The sequence below is a fragment of the Brienomyrus brachyistius genome, chromosome 1 (assembly GCF_023856365.1).
Source record: "Brienomyrus brachyistius isolate T26 chromosome 1, BBRACH_0.4, whole genome shotgun sequence".
NCBI classification, from domain to species: Eukaryota; Metazoa; Chordata; class Actinopteri; order Osteoglossiformes; family Mormyridae; genus Brienomyrus; species Brienomyrus brachyistius.
The window spans coordinates 17741275-17765171 of record NC_064533.1 but is presented as its reverse complement, the minus strand read 5'-3'; the positions used below and the strand labels follow the sequence as shown (position 1 = coordinate 17765171).

Below are 23897 nucleotides of genomic sequence, written 5' to 3'. Positions count from 1 at the left end.
GACAATTTTACTAAAAGGCTGGCATTTCGCGTACTTCACGATGGTGGCGTTTTCTTAATTTATGAGTTGTACTAAATAAATATCAGGAACTGAAACTGTGGTTTATTTTTTTTCCACCAGTACAAATGACGCAGGCCTGGCGCAAGTTGGCTGCCCCCCCTAACACCATTGTATTGGTAATTAACATCTCCACACCTCCCAAACGTCCTCTCCTATCGACGTAGTTGACGGCTCCATTTTTAGGCGCTAATCAGATTCTCTGGTGCTGCATTTACTTCCCAAACAGCGAACCCAGGCGCTCGTGGCTGCAGTGTGCTTTGCGGTCATTTCCCGCAGCACCTGAAACCTGCAACCCGCAGGTGGGACCCATTCAGAGGATGGCGGTGGGAGCCACCGGGACGGGCCGAGGCTTCTTTGATTCAGACCTGAAGGGTGCTCACGATTCACCTGCTGCAGAACGTAAGGTTTCCATTTTATTTTGTGGGTAAAAGATGTTCTTAGCCGTTAATGCCTTTCCAAGAGACGGCTGTGTGAACGTAGTGCACCGGGCAGGTGCGGCAGCACACTTAGAATTACAGTCCCATGGACTGTAATAAAAGCAAAACAAAAAAGTAATGTACTAACTTGGGACATCAAGATCAAATAGGATTCAGAGCCGCCAAAAGACACAGTGCTAAATTTCTGCACACTCCATACAGTAGAAAACGCACTTAGTTTATAACCGTTTAACATGCTTTCTCAACTGCCAATCTTTCCAACTTCTAAATCGAGTGATGTACTTTTGGAATATGTTAAAGGCATTTCGATCATTAATTATTTTAATCAATTATTATTATTGTTGTTATTATTATACCCCCAAACCTCTGACGTTTAGTACCCCTAACTCTAAACTTTCCAGCTAAAGGAGAGCAAAACAGGTTGCAGGAGACGCAGAATCCTAAACTGTAGTGTAATTGGTAAATCATGGGATATAAACATCTTTTATTACTGTTCAGTGGATTTTGCGGTTTAACTTCTCAGTATTATGCATTTCCATTCATCTGTCGGGGCAGCTGTTCTGTATTTATTAATAAAGAAGTGGGGATAATATAGAATAAGGGGGAATAGGAGGAGGACTGGGACGGGGGGAAGGGCGGTGGACACACGCGGAGAAAACAAACGACTGAAGGAGGGGACACAGGCTGAGAGAGAAGGGGGGGGGGAGAGTTCTGAGAGAGGAGTACGCTCCAGTGTGTCGCTAACCAGGTAAACACCTTGCTTAGATTGCAATTTAAAGCGCTCTTTAATTTCTCTCTGCGTTCCAGTAAAGGCATGTATTTGAGAGACTACCATGTTACCAGTGTGTACCACACTGGAACAGTGATAAGGAGGAAATCTTAAAACTCAAGTCTCCCTCTGTTTGGTTGCTCCCAGTTTGAACGCTTCTCAGCACCTGAATTAGTATGTCGGGAAAACTTTTAACGAGATGAACCGTGAGAAAATTAATTTGCATTGATATTTATTAAATACATGCATAAGTAGAGCGTGCGATGATTGGAGGGGTTGCAGAGGCTCGATGATGGAGGAGTGCTGCTAGAGGGGTGTTCGGATATGTCCTTTCCGCCTTTTAAAGGCACGGATTCCGGGTATCGAGCCGCTAGAGGCCTCGGTCTCCTCCCAGGACAGTGGCCGGTGCGGAGCGGGCTGTCCGGGCCGCCTGTGTACCGGCACCGTGCAGAGGGAGAAACTAAAGATCGCAGCTTTGCCTTTGGATGGGTGGGAAGCCGTGCATCGGTACACACGCGCCGGGCTGAGAGAAACTCCACGCCATCGTTTATTTGTCTTCAAGTCATGAGACCTGAATTCATTTACGCGCCTAGTTAAATGACACTGCAGCGGAGCGTCTCGACTGCCTCTAAAGATTGCCATTTATTAACTGGTAATAATTATAATGAAATAACGTATGTACTGCTCTGACAAGCTAGAAATGGGAAAGGTTGGCTTTTTTGTCACTTGATAATCTGAAGTGTATTTAAAAATATGTGTCCTTTATTTTTATTTCTTGTGTAAGTGGGGGGTAACTGTTAAGCAGATGTCCTAATGGCATACCGATGCACCCCAAAGTGGACTACTACCAGGGAATGGTAGTAACTTAATTTTGCAAAGTATAATTACCTCTTCACTGCTTTCATCTGGGTCTTTCTGCAAATTCGGCTGCTTAGGCAGAGGGTAGGGCAGCTGTGCTTTTCTGGGGAAAAATCTGTCATCCAGGTTACTGGTACTGCTTGGAAATCACATGGTGGTTTTGATGTCCCCAGAATTGCTGTTAAATTACAGGCAGGAATTTGATTAAAATGCAGGCTGGGGTGCTGTTAATTGATTTTTTCCCCCCTTGTAGTTTTTGTAAAGTACAATAAATAAACTATAATTAAGAACTCTTCAGAATTCCAGTTGTTGGGGTTCTTCATGCTTGAAAACTGAGCAGGTATTTAATCTGATACTGTGTTTGTCAGCCTTTTGAGTGGGAAGGACTGTTTATGTCCAGTTAAAGGATGTTTTTCTTGGAGATGATTTGTCGTGTTCAGAACTGAATTGCGGACAGTAGTAGACTAGCCTCACTGTAAGGGTTTGCTGTCTTCAGCATGTTTTTGTTGAGTGAGGCGATGGTAGTGTTTGTTTTTCTGAATGTTAGGGTTTGCTTGTGCTTCCAGAGGCTCACTGTAGGAGAATAACGACTACGTGTGTAGGTCAGAGAGACCGAACAAGTGGGCTGGCTTGTGTAACAGAATCTGTCCCCCTGTTAAATAATGCATTAATGCGCTCGATCCTCCCTCAGTATTGGGAAACAGCCTTACCCAACAGATGCGCTTGTTGTTTCTCTGGCTTGGCGGCATGTGGACCTCCACATCCTCTCCTGCCACCGCAGCTGCCAGTCCATGGTGTCCCACCCAAGGTCTTAATTAACCTGGAGGAGCACTGCATAAGGTTAAATGAAAGGGACCGAAGTGTAATACACATATGGTGGTCATTCAGAGTAAAACCTGCCTCGTGTCAGAAGTACGACCCTACTAATTAAAACATCAGGAATGGATAGTAATATTGCTCCTTTGTCAGTATTGTAGTAACTGATTTTTATGTGTGGGTGCCAATGGAGTAGTTTCCTTGGTATTATGAATGTTTGTCATCGCTGTGAGAATATTTAGTTGTGTGATTATGTACTTGGAGCATTTGAAGTGGGTTGGTGTTAATAATTTAACCACCACTTGGTGTCTGTCCATGATTCTGCCAGCCAAAATCCTGAAAAAAAGCTTGAAAATGGCTGAGCTTTTAATGTGCTAAGGCTTGCTGTTAAAAATGACATGTGTTGGGATCTAAGGGGGTAACTGAAAAACAGGTCAAAGCCAGGAGAAGGAAAACTTTCATGTTGACCACGAGTTTGAAAGGGAAGTTTTTGGTAGAGTGCCACTGAGGCCAGGTTAAGTTGATCTTGTCATGTTTGGTGCAGGATTTAACTGTTTGTCAGGACACAGTTGACGTAGATTAGCTTACTTCTTGACATTGGCCACACAGACTAACACACAGTTGGGAAGCCCCAGACTGTCCTAGTATTTGCTTCCTCACAGTTCCTGGTAGGGCAGAAATTTCAACTGTCTGGCAGGGAGATGGGAGCAAAAACATGGACTGTGTGGGGGTCTCCGAGGACTGGTTTGGGAAACACTGCCGTAACCGGCTGCTGGTTCCCACATTCAGTGCTTCTGTACCCCTGTCAGGGTGAGATGCCTGGTGGGACACTGGTCTGGTCTTGCCCCCTATGTCAGCAGGATCAGGCACTCCAGGAGGCTCTGGCTCATCATAGCATAGCTCCTGTCTGCCTGGATTGGCTGCTGGAAGCAGTTTGAGTGTGTGTGCGTGTGTGCGTATGTGCTGGACAGGCTCCTGAACTGCATGCGGGCTTCTGGCGATGTCGCTGCATAGGGATGCGCTGTCACACTGATTTGATCTTTTGGCTTCCGACAAGTTCGCGTGCTAAATGTTTACAGTACACGATTATTTGCACACTGAAAAATGGGCCCGTGCAAGTGCACTTCGCGATTGATTTGAGAAATTGACTGATCAACTGTTTGGGCAGCCCTGATATACAATATATTCCACTTCAATGTACCTTTTTCGTGCTCACTGTAAACTCTTTGTGGTTAAATCCATTAATCCCAACAACCAAATTATTACAACCAATTTACAAGATTAAGTCTCCTTTCTAGTTTTTCTTAGTGAGTTTCAAAACCTTCTCATGAACTCTAATAATTACATTTGCGTTATGACAGTTCACTTGAATAAGTAGGAAGTCCTTGGTTGGGGACTTTCTCAAAGTTCATTCCTCTCCTACGATTTCCAACAAAGCTGTAAATTCAGAAGGATGGTGCCATTGCCCTGCTGTCGTTCTTGTATTTACAGTTTTTGTTTAGTTTTTCCCACATATCTCAGTGTTATTCAGTAACTCCTCTTTCCCCTTTGTACAGACTACCAGTATAGAAAGACCATTCTGAAGACAAAGCTAAAGAAGACAGGTGGGAATATATATATATATATTTTTTTCCATCTCAGTCCATCTTTGTTGTCCATTCCTGTCTTATTGTATAACGTACTAGTATATCTGATGGCCTCCTATTTCACGGTGTTCTTGTGTGACATCTCTCCCTTTCTGTCAGACACACTCTGAACTTCATAAAACATCTGAACTGCACAAAAGCCCCACAAGAACAACCTGACCACTAGGAAAAACCCTACAGACCTTGAACTAGATGAATTTCTGTGTCCCAGAAGTCTTAAGTGTAACGTGTGCCTGGAAATGTTCTCTCCTAAAAGAAAATTGAGCGTCCATCTCTGTCGGATGCGAACAGGATCTTCTGAAAACCATGGGGAAGATGACCCTGATACCCCTTCAACTTCCTGCCCAAAGCTAAATCAGTCTTCTGGTTACATGTTAAGCAAACCCTATCAGTGTGCAGTTTGCTGCGTCTCCTATAGCTGCTCCATCAGCCTGAAGAGTCACCTGAGGTCAGTATTGCACCAGACGCGCAGCAGAAATGCTGAGTGTCCATCTAGTTGTACAACAGAGAATGTGAGAACCACTAAAGCTAACACCTCTTCTACAAATTGTGCTATAAACTCTGCGACCAGTATGTCCACCTCACCCTCCACAATGCTCTCGCTCCATAACTCCAGTACTAGTACCTCCACCATCCCTCTGCCTTGGGTCTCATCGCAGCAGGAGTTTCTGTCCCTGTCCGCTAGCAGCCTTCAGACGCAGAACCAGAATCTAAATCCAGATGCACCTGGTCAAGTTTTGACTCCGAGTTTGAGTTCTGCGCAAGTTCTCTTGGCAGAAAAAACCCATGACTTACAGAATTTGGGACTATCGGTAGAATTTTCTACAGCCCAGTCAACCTCATCTGAAGAAAAGATGGTGGAAAAAGCCCAGGACATTGCAGAAGGTGTGGATGAGAGAGTGAATAAAAAAGGCAGTGACAGAGTTCATTTGGAGCCAGAGAATGCAAACTTGTCACCGAAGGACACATTATATGCAGGGCAGAAGATAAAAGAGGGGTGTACAGGGAGCAAGGGCATCGGGATCAGAAGTCCCCTAAAATATACCAAGAAGGGGGCTGTTCAGGATGTAGAAGAAAATGGGATGGCTGGAGAGAACACAACAGACAAAAAAAATTATGGAGTGCAGATGCAATTTAAACGGTGTCAAAATAGTGAAAGGAAAATTGCAGTACCTTGTGAAGTGGTTCCCCAAAGTCCATTGGCATTCCAAGCTACTCATGACACAATCCTTCCTCAAAGTGCCCCACTGCCTTGTAGCACATCCCCATCCAGCAACACCCAACTCGGTACCACAAACCTTCAATTTTCCCTGAGACCCAGCAGCACCCGGCAGAACTCTCATGCTGACATAAGTGCAAAGCATTGCTTAACTGAGAGTCTTGAATACACCCCTGATGGCAGTGACGTGAAAACACATTTCACACTGCCTGGAACTGACTCTAAACCCTCTGAGGTGGCTCTTCAGGGTTATAGTGGTGTGGATCTGAAATCTTCCCAAACCAAACCAATGACGCTGTCAGACTTTCAATCACAGGTGTTACGGGCTTTCCTTGAGTCCCAGAGCCAAGCAGATGTAGCTGACCCTTCCCAGCAGAATTGTGAGGAACTGGCCAGGGAGGTGGGACTCGGTGTGGAGGAGATCCACAAGTGGTTTGGGGATGTCCAAAAGACTAAGGCGCAACAGAATAGCAGAGGAGGGAAGGATGGCATTCATCCGGTCACTATGGTAGTTGACCACAGAAAAGATATTAGGAAGAGGAACCATGGTAAAAATGTAAACAGAGAAATTGGAGGCCAAGGAAACTTCTGTCAGACTTCTGAGTCAAACCGGGAAGAATTTTACACTGCAGCCATTGTAACAGATGAGGAAAGTCAAAGCAGGCTTGAGCAGGATGAACAAAGCACCCTAGCCAAAGTAGGAAATCATGATGAGGAGGGAGTTACAGGGGAAGGAAAGGTACTCCTGTCAGATGAACTGTCAGTAACTGTCAGGAAAAGAAAGTGGAGGAACAGCATGATTGTAGAACAAGAACTGGTGAATATTAAGAAGGAGAAGCTGAATCCTGATGTAAACCTAGAGTTGGGAACTCTGTCTGACTCCCCTGCTCCTCCAGTCTCATTTGAACAGGGCAGTCTGTCCAGGATCACTACTGGTGCCTCTTTCCCTTTTTCCATTGCTCCTGTCATAACATCATTTTCAAGTCCTCTTCTCTCACTACCACCTTCTGTGGTTGGATTGGGGATTTCTAAAGGTACCAAACCAGATCAAGGAAAACGTCCAATCCTACCCAGACCACTAGCCACTCACCCCTTTTGTGATCCCTTGAAGATACCACTGCTTACCAGACACACACCTCCATGTCAAACTCTGTATGGCAAAGATGACAATGAGTCTGCCCTAGACCTCAGTGTTGGGAAGAATTGCAGCCCAGTGTCAGCTTCATCCACTTCTACGTCTGCTAATAAGATTCCAGAGCAAAACCAGTTATTCAAGGGGCTTGGATTGAATGCAGTAACAAAGAAGGGCGCTCCTGAAACATCAGATCTTATAGTGGTCCATGTGAAACCTAAGTGTACATTTGCAGCGTCCACGTCTCTCAACGGCAGCATTAATAAAATGAACAAGGGCATCAAGGCTGCAGAGCCAATCAATAATGGTAAGAGGAAAAAAGAGACCAAAGGAGGACAGCAAGAAGAGAGAAAGTATACTAGTAGGGATATTCAACTATTACGGGGGCGTTCCAGAACAATCATTCAACCTGAACAGTTAGATGTGCTCTATGGTTGCTACTTCAAAGAACCAAATCCTGCAAAGCATGAATTTGAGCGGATATCAGAATGGGTCAAACTTCCAAAGAGGGTTGTCCAGATTTGGTTTCAGAACATGAGAGCTCGTGAACGGAAAGGGGAAGTCCGCTTTCTTGGTAGTGGCACATTGGCGGCTGTGGGCAAGCCTCTGATAAAGTTCACCTGGCCACTTTCATCGCCCGTCTTGTCTAAAGGCACAAATCCAAACACGGGTGACCGCAAACTCCGTAGGGTAACAGCAGATGTTAGTTTAGTGGATGCTTGTATAAAAACACCACTTACTAAAAATGTAGCGAGAGAGACCAAAAGCTTTGCTAATGCAAAACTTATGACTTGCTGCTCCTCGGATGTCAGAAGTCTCACAGTGTCGAAGACTGGCACACAACTGTCTTCTCCTAAGGCTAAATCCTTTACCCAAGCCTCAAATTTCTCTGTCCCATTTGCAATAATAGAGACTTACCCTCCTCGCTCACCTCAGAAATGCAAGAGAGACAAAGATGATGAACTGCATGATAAGGTAAAGGAAAATGATAATGAGGAAGATGAGCCAGAGAGTCATATTTCTGTGCCAGGATCCACCAGTCAAATGGCACCAAAAGTACCCCTAACACCTGTAGGCAAGCACTCTGATTCTCAAAAACAATCTGGTCTCAACTACTGGACTACCAAAGCTGTATTGAGTATGAACACGCCAAATGAACAGATGGTGTTCCCCTCTCACAATTGTTTATCTAGAATCTCAATGTCAAGTCCACCTGGGTTCTTGTCCAATCCAGGGACACAATGCAATAGCAACCTGCAGCAATGCATTCCTCGCCGACCACGGACTCTCCTTACCAACCTGCAACTCTCCATTCTACAGTCGTGCTATGAGATATGCCCTCACCCAAATGCAGCAGAGTGTGAGGTAATGGGCTCGGAGCTGAAGCTGCCTCAGAGAGTTATACAGATATGGTTCCAGAACACCCGAGCAAAGGAGAAGCGCTGGTATCTCCAGCAGGAAAAGCAGGTATGATCCATCTTGTGTGCATTTTCGTACATCTCCAAGTGCTTGATGTTGATTATGATATGTGAATGTGTCTTCACTCTGCACCTCATGAGTGTTCACTCTCCTCTTTCTTCTTTTGCAGTTGAATGATACAAAAGACTTGTCAGCCAGAGTAAACTTTGGTTCAAGCGGCTACCTTGAGTACAGAGCACTTCGGGCTAATCGCCCCATCTTACCCAAACCAGTTCAGTTCACACTGCTGGTATCATCGGAACCCTCTGATGTGGGCTATTCAAGTCATGAGGCTCTAAAGGGAAGGTGTGAGGTATGCAAAGTTGGGTTTGAATCCAGAGCAGCGGGAAGAGTTCATGTCTTCTCCTCTCAGCACCTATCTGCATTGAAAGCCAGCAACTTTGGACAGTTACCCACCCATGTTAGCAAAGGTACTAGCATAGGTTCCGGTACCGTTTCTGGATTGCCAGTGGTTTCATCTCTCTCTCCAACTAGTGGTACAAGCTGATGCATTGATTTTTAAGGTGCTGAAAGAGACCATGGACCCATGGGATCTTTGCTTTTCAGTGGAGAGAAGCATTTGTATGTTTTTGTATTTTTGACATCTGCAGGATCCAGCTTAGTACTAAATGATTGGTTAATTGCTAATGGTATTAAAACTCCACATACACAGTGGTGTTAACCTGGCCATAGGTTCTGGTCATGCAAGTAGCTTTCTGAAAATTTGCTGAGCTGGACCAAGGCAGAACTAGGCTAGAACTTGGGCTGTAAGGTTATTTTTTTCTTCCCTTTCACTAGCAGTAGGAGCTGAATGCTACTTTTAGGGAGGGAGGAAAATAAGAGCACAGTTTTAGTATAGTGGTTTAAACATTTTTTAAAACAAAACATTTGCTTAATTGTTGCAAACTGTCAAATAAGCACAAGCTATATCAGATAAAATATGCAGTCCTTGGACTATAAACCTGCAATATGTTAATTGTGGATTTAAGAAGTAAAATGAAAGCGTCAATCAGTTGTTCCAATGTTGAGAACAGCTAAGCTTAGTTAAGCCTATTTAAAATGCCTTTTCTCAATTAGTTTAGCTAACACCTGTATCATATTCCCTAGGCTTACCTTACTCAATTTATGGGTCAACAGCTGTAGCTGTATATAGAGTATTATAGAGTATAGTAAGTAGAATATTGAGGCCAGTGGCCTGCAAACATGAAGCGCTTTTCAGGACGCTTGTCAGCTCAGAGACAGTTTTCTGTGAGGCCTCTTCACTTGCGTCCGTTAATTGAAAATCTTACCCAGCAATCATGTGACTTGACAATTTCTGAGACTGATCTTGCCAGTGTGACGGCAGCGTGTTTAATCAGTTGCTTAATAGTGACTTTGTGGTGGGTGGCTTATCTGGTGTCAAATCGTACTCAAAGGCACACATCCAAAAATAACAGGGGCCAATGGGAAGAACTAGGTATTCCTGTTAAAATCCAGCCTAGTTCTGACTGCACACTGCAAGTCCACCTTCTCTGGAGTTACTCAAGCTTGTTAATCCTACCCTCAAGATATGCTTGCCTTAATAACTTGGTGAAGGCAGTTTATGGATGGATTATGGAGCCGTCAGGAAACAACACGTGAAATCCAGTCCTGGGCTTGAAGCGATTCCTCTCCTGTACACACTTGTGATGGATAGAGACAAAAGCAGAGTATGGGGAGTTATGGGTACAAACTTGAGGTTCCCACATGACGCATTCTGGCTTTATTTGTCCGAGAAGCCTAAGTGATGTGATAAGCTGATACTTTATGATGCATCTTTAAGATCTACTACTGTTTTTAACCACCATGTTTGGGGGGGGGGGGTCCCTTCACTGAACACCATATAACCATATAAGGACCAGAGCTCACCACTGCAAAGTCACACCCTGGAACAAAAGATCATTGAGCCAAAGTCTTGTACTACTTATAATTAAAAATATTTTTTGTGCCAATTTAGGAAATTTTGTGGAAAATCTGTACATATAATATGTCAACCTGTAAATTAAAATCCTTCTCTTAGTCAAACATTTTCCAGTTTAATGAAGTTAAAGGCATTCTTCATATTTCTCACTGGCAGTAGTCCTAATGGGCTTGTTTAAACCAGTACCAGACTGTGAAAAGAGAGCAGGGGTTTTGTATATATTATTAAATTTTTTTCTCCTCTGAAGTATTATAATGTATTGAGATTGGGGTCATTTTGGTGTCCTGTAAGGTACCAGACACCTTTCAATATGTAATACATTTCTGCAAAAGACAGTAATGGTGGTGAGAGGCAAAACTAGGGGATATAGAAGAGTGCATATTTTAATTTCATTAATAAATTGAAATGCAGAGCATTTTAAATTCTAGTATGATAATTGTAGTGTTTCTTCTATTGCTACTTTAATCTTTTTGAGCCTGTCCAGGCTGTGTGGAATGGATTTAACTGTTTACCATTCATCCATCTTCCAAACCGCTTATCCTACTGGGTCGTGGGAGGGTCCGGAGCCTATCCCGGAAGCAATGGGCACGAGGATAGGGGGCCAGCCCATCGCAGGGCACACTTACACACCATTCACACTCACACACACACCTACGGGCAATTTAGCAACTCCAATTAGCCTCAGCCTGGACTGTGGGGGGAAACCGGAGCACCCAGAGGAAACCCCACGACGACATGGGGAGAACATGCAAACTCTGCACACGTGTGACCCAGGCGGAGACTCGAACCCAGGTCCTAGAGGTGTGTGGCAACAGCGCTAACCACTGCACTACCATGCCGTCCCCTAACTGATTACCATTTGTTACCATGTCTGGATAATAAATACATCACCTTATATTGGTGGCAATGATAATACGAAGTCATTTTATGATGTCTCAGAGTGTAATGTTCTGTAAATCGCTGCAAACGGGGAACGTAGCTCTGGTGACCAGCAGCGGGACTGTGGTCAGAGCCTGCAGTCAGTCCTTCAGTGGGATACCACGCTGTGCTGAAGGGGTGTGATGCTGCCTTTGCACGATGCCGGCTCTAATCGGTTTAATGCCTAATTATTTTGCTTTTATTGCATTTGCTTAATACATGCTACCATCTGCCCTGCCTAAGTAATGACTTGAAGTCGAACTTGGGATGGGATTGTTGGCACTTCTGGAATATTCTCTGAGATTCTTCTGCTCTCTGCCACGTGTTCTTTGGTTCATGCTAAAGGAAATAAAACTGTTTGATTACTGTCTGGTTCCTGTCATTTTGGATAGTCGCAGACTTATTTCAAGTCCATCTCGGTTTTTGCTCTGATTGAGCTAGCTGTTTATTAAATGGATCTTACAAGTAATGTGAGTTAACTGAGGACTTTGATAACTGTGTTTGGTGTACCTATTATCTGCATTTGCCTGGAGACTATAGGCAGGTTTAAATTAAGATATCACTTCAGTCTAAAGATTAAAATGAAAACCAAAATACTCGTTCATCCTGCAGTTTTAAAATACTGCTAAACTTGGTCCTAATCTTTTGTCTCGCTGAAGGTAGATATGCTGCAGATAAAACATAGAACAAATAACATGAAAAATTAAAATATGATGTGCACATATTGTGTGTTGTACGTTGTAAAAAAATAATAAAGGATTATTCACGTGTAAAACGATATAGGGTGAATGCTTACATGAGACGAGTGCAAAGTCTAAAACTGTGTGGTAGAGCAATGTTAAACAACTATTGTCATTGTCGGCAGAAACCTCTCAGGCTTTGTGGTGGGAATTTACTTAATTGAGGATTTTGATAGGTTACAGGCGCAAAAGAAAACAAATGTGCATTATATTCAAATGTTTACCCTTTTAGCTTTCGGCGATATACATATTTTACCAGTGTGCTTTAAAGAAAGATCTCGGGGTTAACCCGTAAAGGATGGTCGTGGCTGGTTGGATCCGAACCTGACATCGCTGTAGTATTTCAGATGTTTAATGAGCACTGCCGTCGTGGAGATAGAGCTAATGGGACGAAGCGGATGTAGGCGGTGATTGACATTTATGTTGTCCAATTAGCACTTCAACGGTGCGATCAAATCACCGTGAGTGTTGACATGACCTGGTAGCAGGCCAATGGTAAGGCGCAAGAATGCTGAGGGGTATGTCTGGAATGCTGAGCGAACCAATGAGCATCCCATTTGGTGACCGCAGTAGCGGGAAACCCCGCCTCCGGTTTCCATTTCTGTTCCAGGAGTCACGGTGCTCGAGAGGAGAAACCTTCGGGGTTTTTAATTTTTTGGGGGGAAATTTGTTGGGTATCTAATAAGCACATCCGCATAATACTTCATGTGAGTTATACAGTGTGTTGAATTGAAGGCCTTCACAAAGGGACAACCGATACTGCGAGCCGAGCCCTCAGCCGGCGATTTGGGGTATTTTATATACGATTCGGCGTCGCCGGCCGCTTCCCGCCGCTTTTCCTTCCGCGTGAGCCAATACCCGTAGTACGACCGTGAGGCGCGTCGGATCGGCGGCGTCTGGCCATGGCGGAGTTCGGTAACGGGCTAACGGAGGAGTCGCTACTGGACTCCGATCCGGGACACCCGGAGCTGGAAGATACAGGGGTGGGCGACGAGGAGCCTGGTCTGGATGAGGGAGAGGCCTCTGTGGAAGATCCGGTGAGTACGGGACGCCCCTTCTTGGTAGTAACGCGCGTGGCTCCTCTCTAGTGCGTCTAGTAGTAATAGTTGCGAGCGATCCATATTTCGCCTGTGATTGTTATCGCGCTGCTCCTCGTGCAACTGGAGTTGCTCACTAGGGCCCTCGCGCCATTGTGGCTCACCCGCGCTCCCCGTTTCGGCGCTGCTTGAACACACGGGTCGCCATTTTGGCGCAGCGATGCTGTCGGTTTCCCTGCGCCAGATCTGCCTATCTTGTGGGAGGGGGGAGGCTTCGCTGCAAAAATGCGAGACTGAATTGTGAGAGACAGGGGGCGAGGGTAGGACAGGCCGCCATTAGTAGCTGCTGCAGTGTGAGTTTGTCCGCCCGCAGAGAAAGGACCGGCTCACGGTAAAGACCTTCTGCCTTTCGTTCTGGAGCTCAGAACCGGGATGTTTTTAATTAACATAATTGCAAGAGGAAGGTGGACGGCGGATGAGGGATGCCCTGCTGGAAGCGCACTGGCGTTTAGGTGCCTTGGCTGCGCCCGACTCATTACAGATGATTACTGCCTGCGCGATGGGGGTGGAGTTGAGATGCGGGGTCGGGACGGTGGTGCGACCCTGGCTGGTCTGGACGAAGGCATTTGTAAGGTCCGCCCTTTGGTGGCAGGCTGAGCAGTGATGGGTGACCCGATGGCTCTTAATGCGTCCGGCACGGAGCATAGCGGGGACGAGCACGGGGCTCTACAGCCGGCTTGTTTATTGCATCGCTGCTATCTGGACTGATATACGGTACCCTTTCTCTGCTAGCTCATCTCAGTCGGTTCTTCAGCAGTTACAAATGGCCGGTGAATCACACGTCAGTGAAACTGTAGTTGGTCGGTGGATGAGGAATTATAGGGCAAATCTGTTGTCAAAAGCATCGATGCAGAGGATCTGTAAATATGCGACCAATCGGTTTTCTGGTCCCCATCGGGAGAATCAGTCCCTCCTGGTCGCTGCGGTTGTGCCTCATTAGAACGTGCTTTGGAGCAGGTACCGCCGAAATAAGAGGGTAGAGGAGCAGCTGGGTCAGCTTGCATGGCCCTGCAATGCAGCACAGACTGTGTCCGCATGGATGGGGGGGATCGGCATGATCATCTACTGCCGTCTGTGGCAGTGGTCTTCCTGTGCTTCCCAGGTGGATTATAACGACTCGTACATCTATCATAGCCCTCCGAAAGATGCACCTTTCAGAGTTGGTAGATCACAACCACTTGGGTTGCCGATCCATCCTGATCACGGCAGTTCAGCTTGGTAGATGTGGTCTTAGCTCATTTCTCCTGCTGGTGGTTTACTTAGATATGTGATTCTTCTAGGTGCGCGGTGTCACTGCAGATTCAAATGTTGGACCATGCTGTTGGGATATGTATGTAGCCCATGGTAATGTTACATTTACACTGTAACCTCTGTGCAGGAGCTGGAGGCCATAAAAGCCCGGGTACGAGAGATGGAGGAGGAAGCGGAGAAGCTGAAGGAGCTACAGAACGAGGTGGAAAAACAGATGAACCTGAGCCCTCCACCCGGTGAGAGTGGTGCTGTGGGATAGGCGGGTCTGCCTGCTCCTCTGCTGCCTTCAGTTGTGGAGAACGAGCTTGGGTGGGAGGAGATGGTGTTCTTGGTAAGGTGTGGGGGTGCATCCTGGAAAGACTGACTTTGGCTTGGCGAAAAAATGATTTTAAGGTTTCCCAGCCAATGCCATCTAAAGCACAGCCATTGTAAGCTGCCTGTGTGAAACTCGCATTTACGCTGTCTGTTTTTAGCAGGCCCAGTCATTATGTCCCTCGAGGAGAAAATGGAGGCTGATGGGAGGTCAATCTATGTAGGAAACGTGAGTTGGTACCATTGCTTGCCTTCAGACTGTTGTGCTCGTCCTGTGGTGTATGCAGTTAAAAGGCACATGTAGTCCGTAGGAAGCAGTTCAGTGTATGGGTCTGGTGTCGTTATTTGTGTTGCCTGTCTGATTTGTGCTCAGGTGGATTATGGGGCGACAGCAGAGGAGCTGGAAGCTCACTTCCATGGGTGCGGCTCGGTCAACAGAGTCACCATACTGTGTGACAAGTTCACGGGCCATCCCAAAGGGTAGGTGCTAGGGTCCTGGGGTCTCCGCAACTACTTTCTGACTGTGCCCTGTTCAGCCGTCACCAGCCGTGACATTTAGAAGTCAGTGAGCTGTGTCAGTGACTTCCGTGGCAGGTTCATTACCATGGCTATGATTTGTAGCCTCGTTTCCACCAACGGGGTGTCAGTGCTGATACCAGTGCTGGGATGGTTCTCAATTGATGCCTTTTCAGAACCAGTCTGCGTTTCCATCGGTTCCAAAAAAGAAGAAACACAAATATATTGGTGAAAGTAAAGTAGAGGTTAATCTGTAATTTCACTTTTTGGATTTATCTTGACAAACCGAAAAAAAGTTCAGAGTATAACTTGTTGCGCCGTCTCCATTGCCTGCATCCACTTTTGTCTCTGCAAAGGCTCCCCATCTCTGTTTTAAGTGAGTTTTATTCTTGTTCGCTGTTTTGCCGCTGTCCTTTTGAGGATCGAGCAATTAGTCTGCTAATAACCGAACTTTGCAGTCCACCTCATGATCTCTTCACCACTTGAATGTCACAATATTTTTTCAACCTGTGACATATTTATACTTTATTAAATCTGGCCAGCAGATCTTCTGTTGTCACAGAATAAAACATGATGTAACATTGCACCATTTATTTAAATTGTACAAGTATTTTAGTGCAAGTTAATATTTTACGTAAAATATCATTTCAGCAGGGGGTGGCATGGTGGTGCAGTGGTTAGCACTGCTGCCTCACACCTCTGGGACCCAGGTTCAAGTCTCCGCCTGGGTCACATGTGTGTGGAGTTTCCCCTTGTCGTCGTGGGGTTTCCTCCAGGTACTCCGGTTTCCCCCCACAGTCCAAAAAACATGCTGAGGCTGATTGGAGTTGCTAAATTGCCCATAGGTGTGCATGTGTGAGTGAATGGTGTGTGAGTGTGCCCTGCGATGGGCTGGCCCCCCATCCTGGGTTGTTCCCTGCCTCGTGCCCATTGCTTCCGGAATAGGCTCCGGACCCCCTGCGACCCAGTAGGATAAGCGGTTTGGAAAATGGATGGATCATTTCAGCTAATACAATCCATGCTATTTTACGACATTTTCCCTGTAAAGGCTGTGTCTTAGTTTATTCTCACTTGCTGTTTTACCGCTGTCATTTTAAGCATCGTGCGGTAATGTTAAAAACTGCTAAAAACTGTCCACCTTATGATTTCTTCCTTTATTTTATTTATTCGACCTGTGATGTATTTATACTTTATTAAATCTGGCCAGTAATGTAACTTTATTCCACCAATAAACCGGCAAAGACTGACTATCCTGGTATATGGAGGGTTTGGATGCTGTAGCCTATCCCACTTTTGCTGACGTTACTGTACCGTATTCCAAGCCCAGCTTTTCTGTGGTGCCATGCTGGAGACATTTTTCCTGACACAGGGCCATTTTTTTTTCTTTTTGTGGTGGAAATGCATTGAACCAGTGCCGGATTGGGAAAAAGTCTGGCACTACGCTGGTGGAAACAAGGCTTGTGAGGCCTCATGAGCCAGAATAGAACTCATTGCTCTGGCTGTGTCTTCTGGACCGCAGATGGAATGTGTGGTGGGGTCTTTGTTGTCCGGCTGCGAGGTCTGCATGCTGACTTCCCTGTTATGGATGAGTGACACTGATCTTTCTGCAGGTTTGCTTATATCGAGTTCGCGGACAAAGAGTCTGTGAGGACGGCGATGGCACTGGATGAGTCTCTGTTCAGGGGAAGGCAGATCAAGGTGAGTCTTCGGCTCAGGCGGTGCCAGTCGTGGGGCTGCTCTATACCACCTTGTTTGGCCCAGTTATTCTTGCCATGAGTAGGCAGACGGTAACGGGTCACTGACATAGCTTTTTCCCTCAGGTTGGAGCTAAGAGAACCAACCGACCAGGCATCAGCACCACAGACCGCGGGTTTCCCCGTGCTCGTTTCCGCTCACGAGGGGGGAATTTCTCATCCCGGGCACGGTACTACAGTGGGTACACCCCCCCACGAGGCAGAGGGCGGGCCTTCAGGTGAGTGTTGGCTTGGACTACGCTTTACCAATGATGGGGTGTCCGTGAGGGTAGGTCAGTGTGCTCATATTTAATGGGATCACTTCATGTGAGTGCCTACTAGATGTCAAATCTTAGTTCTGTTTTCACTGGTAGAGATTGAAAAGCTAGGGCTGTGCATGGCAATGTCCTGTTCTACAGCAATACTTTTGTTGGTGCATGAGTGTTGCCTTTGGTTAACGGTGAGTTGTGTGTTGGAGGGTTCGCCTGCCTATAGGGACTTTATATGTCACGCATGTGATCTAATCACCAGGGATTCAGATGACAGGATAAACAAGGTAAAACTGGTGGCAGTACTTTATCTGGTGTGATTTTCATCCACTGGTTAAATTTAATTTTTGGTGTCAGTATTTCTTTCAGTATAATTGGTTAAACTCGTTAATGTGCAGTCACTTCCAGCTTGGGGGTACTGATTTATCTTGAGGTTGTAGGTATGGTTTGGTGATTGTAAGCAGCAGGTCAGTGCTTTTAGGGCTGGTGGCAGCCTTGTCCTTTCCCGGGGATGGTTCACATGCCTCTTGAGCTGTTCATCTGGTGTCTGCCTGGCCTCTCAGGCTGTGACTCGGATCAGGTCAGTCAGATCAGGCCTGTCAGGTTGTGAAGTGATAAAATGCGTTCCCCAGCGGTCAGTTAGGTTGTGGTATTCTGCTCAGTACTTGGTAATTTCTTATGAAGGTGGTGGCAGGATGGTCCTTGAGGAGCCGGCATAGCTTTCTTTCCTGATTGGAGGGTTCATTCCTGCAGCCTGATATTCACCTGACTGTCCATCTGATGGCCTGTTTGTTGTGGCTTGAGCTCTTCTGGGCTGGTAGTACCTGGGCCGTGTGAGGGGAATGTGGGGGACTGGCTGGGTGGCATGGTGTGCATGCAAGTGTGTGCATGTGTGCGTGCTTGTGGGGGGAGGGGGGGTTTGCACGATCTCTCCCAACAGCAGGGAAATGCCCTCACAAAATGGAGAGAGAGAAAGAGGGAGAGAGTGGCTTCAGTCTAATATACATACAGAGCTGTGTTTAAAAACCCTCCTTTACAGGAGAACTTCTCAACTATATGTAGCTCCTAAAATCACGCATCCCACTGGTTCTGCCTTCACCAGCACATAGCCGCACAAGTGTTTTAACACCAAAATGAGCAGTGGCACCGGTATACCGTTTTGGCATGGTACAAATGCAGTTTCCAAAACGTCTGTAAATACCGGTGTCCTTTCTATTCCCTGGCCCTGTTGCATTTCTGTATTATCTCTGCCCCAGCCCTGCCCATACACACAGACATGCAGGCACACCATCGTCCTAAAATTGGTGTCCGTCTCTTTTAGCCAAACAAACTCACCCTCTTTTTCTCTCTCTTTTCCAGGGGCCGAGGGCGAGCGACATCGTGGTATTCCCCTTACTAATCCCCCAACCTTACTGTCACCACCTTTTTACCCTTGCAAAAAAAGAATGAAAAAACACAAACAAAAAAGGAAGACCCCAGAAGAGAAAAAAAGATGAGGAAAAAAGACGGAGAGGAAAAAAAAAAAATCCTGGACAGACTGGCTGCCGTAGTATTTTGATTACGAGTGTGTTTGTGTGCATGTGAGCGTGCGTGAGTGTATGCGGCGAGCGCGCGTGTGTGTGTGTGTGTGTGCGTGCGTGTGTGTGTGCATGTGCGCGCGCGCACGTGCTGAGGTATTGCAGCTGCCCTGGTAAGGTGCGGATGGCCACAGGGAGATCTGGTGCTGTTTTCCGGTTGGGGAAGTCGCCGTAATCTCAGGCTGCAGATGTGTGTGTGTGTGTGTGTCCCCACTTTGGCTGTGATATCACACAGAAAAGCAGTGGTAGAGAAAACGGTGCCTCTGAGGTCTGACAATGCTGGGCACGTGTTGATAACGGGAGTGTTCTTGTGACCCTTTTTTTGCTCTCCTGTTTGTTCTGCTCCTCCCTCCTTTTTCCTGGTTCAGTTCCTCACCTCGTTCATCTGTAAGCGGCTGCTCTTGGTGCTTGTGTGTGTGTGTGTGTGCGTGTGTGTGCATGTGCGTGCGTGTGTTTGCCACGCCAGACTGGCATGGCCGGATACTGGACACTCCCATCTCCCTTTCCACACACATCCACCCCCCCCCCCTCTGTGTGTATTAGATCACTTCTTGTCGTTTCAGGTTTCAGGACCAGTGGAGGCTGACCACCCCTCCGCCTGTGGCTGCGGCGCCCCCCACAGTGTCGGCGGCGTCACTGTCTCTCTCTGCCCCCGCTATGCACACTCACCCCATCCTGTCTGTGTGGGGTGGGGGGCAAGGCGACCACAGGCCTGCTGCCGGGGGCATTTATTATAACAGTAAACGCTGAACACAGGTCACGACACACCCAACACACCTATTTATAGAGAGCTAAGATGGCTGCTGTTTTAACTGGGTGAGGAATACAGGTACTGAGGTGGTGATGGTTAGAGCTCCTGTTCCACATTCTCTCTGAGGACTCGGAATAGGAACAGTGCAGTTGGCAGGAGTTGGGGGGGGGGGGGGCGTATGGTTTTATTTCAGAAAGGGGGTGGGTAAGGGGGGCATTGGAGAGGTTTTTTTTCTTTGCAGGGGAGTGCTTGGGTTTAAGGTTTTTCTTTTTGGTTTTTTTTAACCCATTAAAAATGTAATTAGGAAAAAAATAAAATGTTGTAAATGAGATGTTTGTCCCCTTTTTTCCTGAGCATGAATTCCCTCACTGTCTGTGCTTTAGCCCCTCTCCATAATTGGACTTTGTCCCACTACAATTATGATCAAGGTGACCTTTCACTTGTGCTTATTTAATTGGAGCTCTGTTCTGTCCTCCTCAGTTTCATTCGATGCCTTCAAGCAGAGGCAGACTAGTGGTGAACCAGTGGTTGCAGCCAGCCCACTAGGTTGTCACTAAGTAGAATGTATGGATGGACAGAAGGTGGTGAAATAAGGAAGTCATTTTTATCAAAAGGGAAAACCTTTATTTTTAAAAAAAAATCATCCCACTTCATTTTAATTTTCCCTGCTGGGCTGTGCAGAGTGGGCCTGGACGTCACCTGGCAGTCTACCGGTGCCGTCTGAAAGCTGAAGGGAGAAGAGAAATTAAACCAGCACCCCATGAATCGATATGGCTTCAGCACCATTTGATGAGTTAGACTGACCAATCTCATACCTCTCTTTTTTGTTTTTTTCTTCATCATTTTCTTCTTTTTCTTGGGGCGAGAAGAGTCTGGTGCCTGGGGGGCAGGCAGAGGATGGGGAATCAGGACTGGGTTCACAGACCAGAAGTGCTGTTTTGTCTGGCGCCATTCCAAGCTCACCTGTCCCTCCTCACCAGTCAGGGCAGTGATGTCACTGAATCGGGTGATGCTGCTGAGCTGAGAGGACATTCCTCTTATCCCCCTCTTCCGTGCCTTCCTCTCCCTCCGGGTCACAGCCAGACGCACCATCATGGACTCCTCATACTCCTTCCTGTTTTCAGGAGTTGTCATTCTCGTAAATTACTCTGCCTTCACGCACAAACATACCCATGAGACCCCGTGTACTTGAAGCAGTGGGGTCGCCGGCTCAGAACCTGTGCAGTTCCTCGCGGCTTTGCCGCTCCGTCTGAAAGTCCCGGCGATCCCGGATCTCCTCCGGAGCATCACTGTATTGCTGTCGGAGCTCCTGGATCACAGAGCTGTGCAGGGCAGCACGCCGCCGCTTCTCCTCCTTCTCCTTCTGCCGGTCATCCTCTGTCATGTCTCCCTCTGCAGGCGGGGAGGGGAAAGACTTAAGTGAATTTCAATGGTTTCCTGATTTGCATTGTGTTACTTTGACTGAAATACACCGGAGGCTTCCAAATGACAGTATAGACATTCCTAGGAAAACAGTGGATAAATGTATCAAGAGGCGGAGACACCTTACCATAATGCATCGGGGCAATTCTGGGTGGCACATACTTTTTGTGGCCACCAGAGGACACTCTTTTTTCAGAACCCTCTGCTCCTTCTTCCTCAGATTCTGACTCGCTGAGCTAAGAGAAAAGTTATACAAACACAAATAACATTGCAATGTTTACACTCTAAACACAGGTTCTGATTTTACACAAAGAAGTTCAGTATCATGGAAAAACAACTTACTTTGCTGATGAGATTCTCAGGGTTTGGACGAAAATGAAGAGGATCATTTTCAGCTAAAAAAACAAAAAAACAGGACAGAATTCTCATTTGCATTTTCATGAAATATGTTAACAGTCAAAAAAACAATCCGGAGTATTCTAACAGCCATGCAGAAAGATGACAGACCTAAACTCCCAGTCAGTGCTGTACGGACCAGCTTGTCCACCTGGTACCTCAGTTTCTGGTCCAAAGGACGCATCTTCTCAAGAACCTTTCAAGTAAAAGGAAAATAAACGATGAAAGATGGAATGTCTCAAAACAGAGAGATGCCTGCATATCTCACAGAGAGGACGCGTAAGGCGAGTTAAAATTCTGCACATGCTGCCATAGCTTAATAGGAAGGAGAGAGACTCCTTACTGTCCTGACGGTGACCAGCCTGTGGAGGGCAGCACTCTCTCTTATGCTGCCTCCCTCCGTCTTCACACTCACAATATGAGTCACGTCTTGCAGGTAGAAGAGTAGCAGCTGGTAGCGCAGATCCAGAAAAGACAACCCCTAAAGAAAGAGACGCCGGAATCAGATGGGAGATGTCATAACCGAGATAGACATTGGTCACAAGTGCTTGTCATACTGCAAATTTACCATCAAATACATCGATACTGGCTACAATAAAACTGATATACGAATCTTCCTTATTCAACGTATCCATAGGCGTCACTGCCATTAAATCTGAAGGGGACGTGTCCCCCTCACATTCCATAATTATTCATTTGGACCACCCCACATTTAACATAAAATATTAGTTCACCCAGCTACCTATCTATGGACTTCCATTTACAAATAAAATTAGTAGGAAAAAAATTATCTGAGCAGTGACAGTTTTAGAGGTGTTACACGTTATTACCTTGTTGGTAGGGTACACTCCATCTTTAACTCTGTTTAGCAAACCCTGGACGTGATTTGTCACTGCAACCACCTTACATCAAAATGAAGCAAAAGTCAACTACAGTAAAATAAATACATTTACACATTTACAAAGACAAGCTAACAAATGGATAACAAACCCAGTGCAGACGTAATAAAGACAAACCTGCTCAGTGAGGTTGTTCAGCAAACGGACAGCGGCGGGCAAATCGCTCAACACCACATCCTGGGAAAGGCAAAGTTACTGTGTACATCTGCGGTTTTGTCCAACAGTCATAAAAATTTACTCGTTATAAGGTTATCTAATAACAGTGATTAACAACACAACAGTGAAATCATGGGTTATTCGGTCACCGGTAGAACAGTGCCCAAATTCAGTAGTTCAGCCTACACAAACCTTTCTACACAACCATTGCCCAAATCGATCGATCGAAGAATAAACACGAAGTAACGTTATCATATATTAAATACTTTGTACACTCACACAATATTACAAATTACCATATACCGAATTTAACATAGAAATAACGACATAAACTCACGTTTTCCTGTGAGGGAGACGCCATTTTGAGCGAGCCCAACAAGCAACGGCAACTGGAAAGGATCAAAAAGTTCCGGACTATTTGTATCACGATGTTTTCGCTGCACTGAGCTGCAATTGGAAAATCAACTTTTACATTCACCTCTTGCGTAACATTTGCTTCATTTAGCGGATGCTTTAGTTCAAAGCGACATTATACAACGATCATCAAGTACAATGAAGATCAATTTCTTGTGTCAAATTAATACATTTTACAACTACCTACATGTTACTAATTACTACATTCAATTTAAAAAGCCATTTAATATATTTGGAAAAATATCATAATAGAGAGAATTACTTTGGACGAGTGCACAGGCCTATATGTTGTATTCTGAGATACACTATATTGCCAATAGTATTGCGACACCTGCCTTTACACACACATGAACTTTAATGACATCCCATTCTTAATACATAGGCTTTAATATGGAGTTGGCTCATCCTTTGTAGCTATAACAGCTTAAGCTCTTCTGGGAAGGCTGTCCATGAGGTTTTGGAATGTGTTTATGAGAATTTTTTACTATTCTTTCAGGAGAGCATTTGTGAGGTCAGGCACTGATGTTGGATGAGAAGGCCTGGATCTCAGCCTCTGCTCTAATTCATCCCGAAGGTGTTCTGTCAGGTTTAGGTCAGGGCTCTATGCAGGCTAGTAAAGTTCCTCCACACCAGACTCACTCATCCATGTCCTTATGGACCCTGCTTTGTGCACTGATGCCCAGTCATATTGGACAGAAAGGGACCATCCCTAAACTGTTCCCACAAAGTTGGGAGGATGAAATTGTCCAAAAAGCTTTGAATGCTGCAACACTAAGAGTTCCTTTCACTGGAACTAAGGGGCCAAACCCAATCCCTGAGAAACAACCCCACACCATAATCCCCCCTCTACCAAACTTTACATTTGGCACAATGCAGTCAGGCAAGTACCGTTCTCCCGGCAACCGCCAAACCCAGACACGTCCATCGGATTGCCAGACAGAGAAGCGTGATTTTTCACTCCAGAGAACATGTCTCCACAGCTCTAGAGTCCAGTGGTGATGTGCTTTACACCACTGCATCCCACGCTTTGCATTGCACTTGGTGATGTAAGGCTTGGATGTATTTGCCCGGCCATGGAATCCCATTCCATGAAGTTCTCTAAGCACTGTTCT

At 45.9% G+C, this 23897-nt stretch overlaps 2 protein-coding genes across 9 annotated transcripts; one reads left to right on the top strand and one right to left on the bottom strand.

Moving 5' to 3' along the window:
* Window positions 1-32: 32 nt before the first annotated feature.
* Window positions 33-19829, top strand: pabpn1 (poly(A) binding protein, nuclear 1). Of its 8 annotated transcripts, none has more exons than XM_049006409.1 (11): window positions 33-176; window positions 287-459; window positions 4497-4544; window positions 4686-8404; window positions 8526-8708; window positions 14468-14576; window positions 14817-14881; window positions 15026-15132; window positions 16779-16866; window positions 16989-17140; window positions 19311-19829. In XM_049006409.1, exons 4-11 carry the CDS (start codon window positions 4826-4828, stop codon window positions 19495-19497), a joined length of 4470 nt encoding a protein of 1489 aa, XP_048862366.1. In that variant the 5' UTR covers window positions 33-176; window positions 287-459; window positions 4497-4544; window positions 4686-4825; the 3' UTR covers window positions 19498-19829. The 8 variants fall into 8 exon arrangements, with proteins under 8 accessions (XP_048862366.1, XP_048862348.1, XP_048862376.1 ...); XM_049006391.1 differs by having other exon boundaries at window positions 14814-14881; XM_049006419.1 differs by having other exon boundaries at window positions 14814-14881; window positions 18530-19453.
* A 251-nt stretch (window positions 19830-20080) lies between these two features.
* ngdn (neuroguidin, EIF4E binding protein) lies at window positions 20081-22800 on the bottom strand. Its single transcript, XM_049006950.1, has 11 exons — window positions 22709-22800; window positions 22333-22392; window positions 22147-22218; window positions 21660-21797; window positions 21428-21512; window positions 21263-21315; window positions 21048-21156; window positions 20716-20890; window positions 20462-20612; window positions 20314-20377; window positions 20081-20225 (listed from the first exon to the last, which is right to left on the bottom strand). Exons 1-11 carry the CDS (start codon window positions 22730-22732, stop codon window positions 20206-20208), a joined length of 951 nt encoding a protein of 316 aa, XP_048862907.1. The 5' UTR covers window positions 22733-22800; the 3' UTR covers window positions 20081-20205.
* Between the last annotated feature and the right edge of the window lie 1097 nt (window positions 22801-23897).